General features: G+C 46.3%; 1 protein-coding gene across 1 annotated transcript; it reads left to right on the top strand.

Moving 5' to 3' along the window:
- Window positions 1–7,339: 7,339 nt before the first annotated feature.
- On the top strand, window positions 7,340–8,834 carry LOC115312018 (acetylcholinesterase-like). The gene is given in 2 exon segments (XM_040210753.3): window positions 7,340–7,983; window positions 7,985–8,834. Coding segments are annotated over 2 exon segments (1,494 nt in total).
- Window positions 8,835–9,377: the final 543 nt, after the last annotated feature.

The raw sequence follows: 9,377 nt of genomic DNA, 5'->3' as shown, positions 1-9,377 counted from the left end.
GAACACAGACTTCCTCGTTGGTCCTCGTCTCTTTGTGCGGGATTTTTAACCAAGTTCAACGTTTACTAACTCGCCCAGCTTACTACTCTTCTACTAACGTTCTGATTAACCAAATAATGTGACAACCGTCGACAGTTTTTTTAACCGATCAATAGGAATTGAAACTTGATCCTTCCATGGGGTTGTTAGGGTCATCATCTTCGTCACTGTCGTACTCAAAGCAATATTTATTCTATGCGACAATCTGCTTCATCTGGAGGCCATGTTTTCAAACTATAAAATCTCAAACATCTTGTATTTTCATCTAAATATGCACCAAATATTGCAATCTGATGTGTGGTAATCTCGCTATTTCTCTCTCTCTCTTTCTCTCTTCAAATTTAACCCGTCTTTGAAAAATGAGTTCCTATATCTTTCAAACGTACCCTCTTATTGGCGTTGTGTTCTGTTTGCACTGCTTTGCTAATCGTAATTTTTATATTAAGAAAAAACAAAAACAAAAAACATGCTTTTTGGAATCTGAAGAAAGTACCACCCGATCGACGTGATAGCGGTTTATCAGAATGCGAACATGGCGGGTTTTTTCTGCGTGTGACCACGTTGCTCACTTTTTCGTCGTCCCGTGTCCATTCTACAACATCCTCCCACCCAACAAAGTCAAGTCGTCAGAATTTCTAAACGGAGAAGCTGGATGGGTCTTTTTATCTTCACGCCACTTCCGAGTCGAATGGTGCAGGCACGCACTTTCTCATATCGACCAGGGAAGGTATCATCGACGGCGGCCAAATACCAGAATCTTGTCGGGCGATGGTTGTTCCTGAGAAGCACCACATCTCCCACTTGAATGTCGCTTGAGTCAGATGAGCCTACCGTGTTCGTAGATTGCAGCTCCAAGCGGAAAAGTTTGGAAGATTTCACGTTCCTTCGCCGCTGGCTCCGTGTGAGCATTCACTTCTCGGGAGCGGGATTATAATATTTCCGCAGCTTCCTGCGGAAATTCAGGCCCGTGATCGAATGACGACCCGTGGTTCGAGCTACCACGGCGACACTTTCTCACTGCAATATCTTGCATTCCCACCAAAGGCTGTTCAAAAAGGACACTTACATTGAGCCCCACCTCGTCACTCACAAATTCCTAATAGCGGTAAGCTTTGCTATCGCAGAACGTTCGCAAAAGATGTCTGAGGGTTTCCGTAGAGATTTTCCCACCCAGTAGTCCACTTGACCCTTCCACACCCTTTTCTATGAGGCCACAAAGAACTTCGCTAACAACTGCGTCAACATCTTACCCCGCCTTTCGATTCACTGAGCCATTCAACTGTTCCTCCTGTGATGCAAACGTCTTCGAAGGGGAACTCATGGTCCCTCCGTGTCGGTCCCGTTTATGAAATTTCTTGCGGACGACGCTGAGAACTTTGCCATCCGGAATCTCAGTGAAAACGCTTATGCATGAGGTTGACCGGTTTCGGAATGTTCCCCCGTGTTTCAACACCACCAGTGGGAGTCTCTTCATCTTTCTCCCCATCATTGCTCGTGACGTTCTCGTCGGGGATTCCACTTTCCTCCTTAGAGAAACTCTCACTTAGCTCGCTCTAGCAACCGACAGGCTCCAATAGTAGCTGAGCGTCAGCTGCTTCCTTATCGTCTTTGAATCCAGATTCCCTGGTATTGCCAGGGTTATTGCAAGGTCTCAGTACCATAAAGAAAGCCCATTCCAAGGCCTCCGTTTCGCCGCATTCCACGTCACTGCCTTTCCGGGCTGCTTCCTCGGACACCGGTAAACTCGTGATGGTTGACTGCTTGGGCTCGGGCACATCCTCCTCAGGTACCGGTAGGGTATTCTTTTCTCGTAGCTGCTGAGAAGGCGGGTTCCTTTGATGCCGAGTCATTACCTGCATAACAGTTGCTTGGTGCCAGCCCACTTTCGGTAATAGTCGTACTGGACCTTGCAGTGTCCAACCAAATATCGTTTCTACCGCTCTCAAATCTCGCTTGATAGACCCAGTGACAGCCTTCCAGTAATTATCCGCTCGGATCAGTATATCAATGTCAATGTCTCTCTTGAACACTTAGCACGAAAGATCGGCGAGTTGCAGCGTGCACGTTTGAGCTGTCCTGCAAAGACTTACAGGGAACACAGAAGAATGGCAAATGGCAGGAACTTCCAGAGCCTCTATTCTTACCCGTCTCCGATCGTTTTGGCTTTGGAGCCATACCTCTACCTTCCGGAGTTTCCTCGCATTACGTGGTGAAGTATTGCCGAAGACTGTAATGCTCAAATCCTCTTTTCCTAGACCAGGCTTGTCAAAGAGACAGCTTGTTGACAAGCCTGGTCGTCACAAACGTTCGCTGGCTCCCTTCATCCAGTAAGCACCGGTGTAGGCGGCGCTTAGTCTCCCCTTCTGCCCAGAATGTGGCGGTTTGCAGAAGAACTGTTTCGACGCTGTTAGACACCGCACTCGTTACTGACACTTCCAAAGTGCCTGGCTGTGACGAATAATGAGGACTGTCTTTGGTGGGTTTGAGGTCAGGATCGCAGAGGCACGTCACGTGTCCCCCTTGGCAGTTGGCGCAGCGGAGAAATCCGGCGTTGCGACAGTCTCTTGCCCGGTGATATCTTTTGCAGCACCTGAAACATCGGCCGTCCCTCTTCAGTATTTCTTTTTTCTCACTGATGGAACACACGTTGCATTGGTCGAACCAGTGCTCATGTGCATCGGAAAAAAAGCATTCGGCATCTTGAGCGTCCGTCCATGCAACTAAAGCTGCTGCCAATAGAGGGATGTATGCTTTGCGCACCTGGTTTGATGAGTCCTCCTTTTGGGCCTTTGATAGGTTGGCTTCATTGGGCTTTATTTCCAGGACGCGCTCTCGGCTCTCTACCTCTAACTTCAGAAAGTGCAAGAACGTTTGCAGACACCGGTGCTATTCCGATTCGTGATGTCGGTGGCTCTTTGCTGGCAGTAGCGGAGGACAAGACCGTCAGGAAGTCGCTTCTTCACGGCAGGATATAGCAGCACAGTGTACCCTTTCCCTTTTACACCAAGTGCTTCCAGGCTGCGGACATTTATCGTAATATCATGATATAGCCGTCTCAGAGCCGTGACGTCGCTCGACGTAGTGACATTTGTTTTTTTTTTTTTAATTCAAGAGTAGCGTTATATGGTCGTCAATTATCACCTGGGTCTGGCCGAACCTGTTCTTCTAGAGATCCACAGCGATGTTATAGTTTTTCTCCGTAATAGACAATCCCCGTATGCTGTCCTCCGCCTTTCCGAGTAGATAGGTCGTCAAATATCTAAATTTATCAATTGGAGAGAAGTCGGGGTTGTTGTGTATAGCCCCTTCAAATTTATCCCAGAAAGGCTTCAAGTTATGAAGGCCTCCTTCGAACTTTCAGATCTCTAATCTGGGAAGTTTGATTGCTATCGTTCTTGGCCTTAGATGGCCTTGGTCCCGATCTTGTAATCGTTCTAGAGCATTCGATGCGATGTTAGGCGTGCGCAGGGCGTCCAGCTTGAGCGTGGCTCTTGTCCGTAAGCGCCAGATCGAAACTTGATAAGCCTCGACGCTTTCCATCTCTTCTTCAAAATGATCAATATCAACCCCGTTTTCAATGTCACTGTAAACTGGCTTCAAGGCTGCCTCCTTCAGGTCGAAGACATTCAAGTTTTCTGCGAGCTCACCAGCGGTTGCATTCGAGAAATCCAGTAGAGCTTGCAACTCAATGGTGGCTCTGGTCACCGATGACCGGATGACGGCTCGTTTCCTCCGCAGTAGGTCCATTCTCTGAAGGCGAGTTGTTATCCGGGTTCCGTGTCTGTCAGATAGGGAGCTGTCACTCTTTTTGTCGGGCGCCTCCTAGATCCCGGGTTTCGGCACCAGATGGTTGGGGTCTGAAGAAAGTACGAGTCGATCGACGTGATGGTAGCGGTTTATCAGAATGCGAACATGGCGGGTTGTTTTCTGGGCGTGACCACGTTGCCCACTTCTTCATCGTCCCAAGTCCATTCTCCAACACCTGCCAAGTGTAGTGCTGCACATCTGCCTCTAATTTCCCGAGGCTCCTTAACGTGTAACGTGTAGTTCCTTATTAAGATAAAGGTGCAGTTCACTCATTGAAGCTGGTTACATGCATTGCCGGATTGGCACAGCATATTGAACTCATAATAACGTTCACGCTAATACCCTTGAGCATGAACATTTGACTTAGATCAGTCTGGTTGGGTAGAATAACTGCTCAACGTATGGTTGGGTGGGATGCTTTTAAGAAGAGCAGAGTAGGCATCGAAACGCAGGGTTCCCACCAGACCGATCTCATCAGTAGTTGCCCGACTCTATCGAGGCCGCTGAGCATTCTGGCACCTGTAGTTCCCCCCCCCCCCCCCCCCCGTTTTCCGGCTGCGCCAGTATGCGCACGGCGTTTGGGAATTTTAGGGTTAGCACGATGCTTTTAACCGGGTGTTCGCTCAAGGTCTTCAACTGGTGGCTTCACCGGTTGTGTGCCAGGGGGCTAGAATAACAGCACCAGGCAAAAAGGCACCCAATTTTCTGTCTTCCCAAAGGAAAGCCTCCCCGGACAAGAGTGGCTAAGCAGCGCCAGGAAAAAGAGCCTTTTTTTATTTGTTTCGTGATTTGCTATATAATTGATGTTCACCCTATTGCACGTTAGTTAAACGGTGCAAAATTACAGGGCACGAGACACAGTAGGGCGTGCCTAACTGTTCCGTACGTCGGAATCTCCCTGACCACAACACTTCGTAGCGGCGTATCTCAATCGGGACCTCCGCGCTGTTTTGCGCCGGCCATTTTTAATATACGTTTTTTTTCGATCTATTTTGGTGGATATAACTGTTATCGCGACGACATATTTCAATCAAAACTGTGTTTCGAAAGATGACGGCCATCACTAAAAAAAGCAGCGAGTCAACTTTTTCGAAAGCCGTCTTTATTGTTTTTAGACAAAACGTGAGAATAATGGAATTTAGACGTGCAAGACTCTCCACGAAAAGGCACCAAAGGCCTCACCTATATTGCGGTGGTCTATTATGCCACAGCTTGTTTTTGGCTGGCGTTAGTGATCCGTTTTGCAAGTCACGAATCGAGACCGCAGAACAAAAGTTCCCAACATCGAGCGACTGTTAGCTAGCCTTCGGAGCTTGCGTAAACAAAACACAAATGAGAGACAATTGTGTACAAAACCTTATCTCAACCAAGCCTTTTAGGTATTTGGCGTGGTTGCTGCTTTTCGACAGATCCGAATTGTCACGGCGCGTCAGTTATGCGGTTTCTCTGTGGATCGTTTCTTGTCTGTGTGCAGGCTTCTGCCCGCAGTTCATCTGCACCCCGTCACACAGACTGCCAACCAGAATAAAACGACTACTGTGCAATTCACTTATAAGGATGACACGTATAATGGTATCCTTCTCATAACGATTAGTTTCTAGTGTTCCAGATACAACGATAATCGGTTATACCAATTGAAGTTTCATATTTTTTCTCTACCGTTATAAGTAAATTGCAGTGTATTAGGAAACTGTCGCTGCGCGATAATGTATATTTAACTCTTCTTACTTCATCATCGATTGAAGGTTATGCACAAGCCTGAACACAACCAAGCTCCGTTTCCCAGCCACACACCTGATGCTCTCCCGCGGTGCTATACGAAGCCAATGCCTCGCATTTCCGTGTTCTTTACCTTTGAACTTGAAGTTCTCTTGTTCACAAGTTCACTGAGGCGTCCAAGCAGCCGGAGTGCTCGAGTAGTGGCGTCGATGTTTTTCCAGTGGCCGTATAGTGGGACCACCGCCTGAACGACTTGAACGTGGCAGCAGTCGACGAAGCAATTCTAAAGCGACAAGACGACTCCAGCCGCATTTCTGCGCTTGCAGACAAGCTGAGGCATTACAGATAACACGATCTTATACAATACACATATAACAGTAGTATCCAATCCTATACTGGGGAGTCCCAAACGATGATGTACGATGATGTACGCGCACCGCAACTCTATGCAACATAGAGGCCTGAAAGCGGTGACTGCAAGTAGCATGGCGGTGGCACCACTTCCGGAATGCGCGCGTCTGCGCAGTTCGCTTGGTAAGATCATTCGATTTGGGCTGTGTTGGACTAAACTTTCTAAATTCGTCATAAACGTTTTGCACTGTCGCTCCCCGGAACTTGTTATAGATGAACTATTCATGATCGAGTCTTGGTGACGACGAAATATAAAACAATGCATACGCTAATAGGCATATGTTTAGTATAGCAAACTCTTAGTATTCTATCTTGCTCCAGGGCACTAGTTTTAGCCTGATGGCGCTACGTGGCCCAAATCCACCAAGAAAGCTCTGGTATCAGTTTTTGTTGGGGCCAACAATTTCACGCTAGTGCATGGATATTGTAGGAAAGAATGCGCTCCTTGGAGAAATGTTTTCTGAGTTTGAAATGAGGGAAAATGTTCAAAAACGTCGAATTTAGAGGCTGCTCTGCACTCAACACCTCTTTTGTTTAAGACGGGTAATACTACATGTTAGAGCCCCGAATAGAGTGTTTTAGTGTATTTCAAATAGGGTTTGCTAGTGACGTTTGAAACTTCGTTATGCTATTTCTGCAAAAAAAACAGAAAAACAATTAACAAGCTTCTAGGTGACAAGAGAGAAAAAAATTTAATTTGATATGCGCAAACTTGTGGTCTATTTTGTATATGCAGTAAATTTTGCAGATATTTTCGTATTAGGCGAGTAAGCATACTTTTAACAAATATCAACACAATCCCTTTTGGTAAATTAAAAAAAAAAACATAATAAAAGTTGCTTTTATTTTGGTCCCATATTGCTAACAAAAATTACTTTTGCTGGTACTTGAGAAAAATGCAACATAAAATCCTTACTTCTGACTTTGAGTCTTTCTTTGAGATGTAAAATTGTTGAGTCACTCAGTGCTCTTCGATGCGAACCACTGTCCACCCGTCCCCTCATCAGTGAACCGAGACGCGGGCACCGATACGTGCATTGAAGCGAAATACCGCACAATTTCTAAGTGGCTCGTGATTGGATCTGGCGGTCCGTAGCTTCTGCCTTTAGTCCATCGTAGGGTCAGACGAAGTATAATAGCGGTTTTTACGGAGTTGAACTGGAATAAGCTGGAGTGTGGTCCCAACAGTTATTCTGGTTTTGCTGCATCTAGCTTTTTCAAAACACAGTTGGTGCCGAATAAGAGAGGGTCATTGCACTACCGCAGCTTTCATCGCGTTCAATATCCTGCGGCCCCATATGTGGGCCGCGTATGTTGACGCAAGAGAGTCAAAAATCTATCGGCTCCTTCAATTGCCATCGCGATGTTCAGGTTGTTGCACGCTGCGTTCATAGTGGCGGCTACCTGCGGCCCGACTGCAAGCGAGGTGCGAGGTACGAAGCAAGGTAAAGTTAAAGGCACCAGGGTGCAAGTACTTGGCAGAAGCATCGAGGTCTACAAGGGGATACCATACGCAGAGCCACCTGTTGGAGAATTTCGCTTTAAGCCTCCGGTTCCTTGTGCTTCTTGGGATGTGAGTTACGACACCAGCTTTGAAAAAACGGCCTGCCCACAGTTTCCTGCACCAACAGAGTCCGCAGTACCTTTCAAGCAAACAGAAGACTGCCTTTATCTTAACGTTTGGAAGCCTGAAAACGTCTCGATGAGAGCAGTCCTTGTGTGGATACACGGAGGAGGGTTTGCGCGACTCAGTTCATATCTTGACGAGACGAACGGGGAAGTCCTTGCTGCGCAAACGGGTGTTGTGGTTGTATCAATGAACTATCGCCTTGGCATTCTGGGATTCTTAAACGCTAATACGACGGGTGCGTCTGGTAATCAGGGACTCCTCGATCAGCATCTGGCACTGAAGTGGGTGCAAGACAACATACATGTCTTCGGAGGAGACCCATTCATGGTAACGGTCTTCGGTCAAAGCGCAGGCGCCATGAGCATTCACGCTCACATTGTCTCCAATGAGCAAAGGTCTTTTCAAGAGAGCCGTCATGATGAGTGGGTCCCTTTATACCTCGGACTACTATGACACTGGTAAGGAAAGTGTGAGTAAGGGAAACGGCGTGGCTGAGATTGTCAACTGTTCAAATTCAAATCAAAATCTGTTTAATAATGCAGACGAAGTTTTAAAGTGTTTGAGGTCCAAGCCGGTAGACGAACTCATCCTTGCAACACAGAAATTAAAGGGTCCCAAACGCTTTTTCTTCTTGCCGACGTTCCACAACCTTTTCTTACCGCATCCCCCGATCAACGCAGTCAACATTGGTATGGTTCAGGATGTTGATGTCATCGTGGGCGTTACTTCTGATGAAGGCGCGTTTTCCCTTCTCTGGAGCCCTATGTTGGAACTTGAGAGACCCTTGTGGGAGAATATGAATTACGAGAGTTTCGAAAGCGAGATACGCCAAGCGGTCTTTTCATGGAGCAAGTACGACATGTCAAGCAAGCCATTCGAATATGGAGACAACAAAGAATTAAGAAGGCTCTATATTGACTATCTCTCCAACCGCCAATTCAAGTGCCCGGTGCAGTTCTTTGCTGAGCAGCACGCTTCAGGAAACCACGCGGTCTACTCTTACGTGTTCGCACACCTATCAAAGAAGAACAACCTTCCGTCCTGGATGGGCGTTCCTCACTCATATAAAATAGAGTTCTTCTTCGGCATTCCTCTCAGAGACCATGATGCCTACACTGATGAAGACAGGATCGTCAGCGAAAATGTTGTGACCATACTCTCCTTTTTCGCCAACACCGGGTACGTTAAAGCTTTGCTTCTCTTCAATTTACACCTGACAGAAGATTGAGCTTGCACCGCAGAGGCATCTATGATCGCCAAGTTGTATGAACCTCGGTTGAAAGGTTCAACTTCAAAATAATTGAAATCCCACAATCGTATAATGAAACTAACTTTTTGTGCATCGTGATCGTGAGGAAGGAAATGGCTGTGTTAATTGAAATATGGCAATTTTTGTTGAAATTTACAATTAGCTTGCTTCAGCGTATTGCAAGCGGTAATTATGTGCTTAATGCTCAGAAGTAAAAGTTATACTAGTGAATGTATATTCTGCCACACTGGAATAAAGGAAGAAATTCAATAGCTCAAAGGCAACTGCCACAATAACTAAGCTTCTAATTACATTGATCTCAGCCTACGAAACGCTTTTATATATTTTTCACAACATTTATTTGAATTGGTCCCCTGCAAAGTGCCGCTGCAAAATGGTAAATCTCTTGTTATTGGTTCTTTCTGCATACCACCTGCGTCTAGTGATAATTCCATTAATGTTTCATCAAACGCTTTGTTATTAATTTCATACGACTATTTTGTGCTAGGATGAGACTTTAAT

Source organism: Ixodes scapularis, unplaced genomic scaffold (assembly GCF_016920785.2).
Source record: "Ixodes scapularis isolate PalLabHiFi unplaced genomic scaffold, ASM1692078v2 PGA_scaffold13__105_contigs__length_92229423, whole genome shotgun sequence".
Classification (NCBI taxonomy): Eukaryota; Metazoa; Arthropoda; class Arachnida; order Ixodida; family Ixodidae; genus Ixodes; species Ixodes scapularis.
This window is presented reverse-complemented; position numbering and strand designations above follow the sequence as displayed.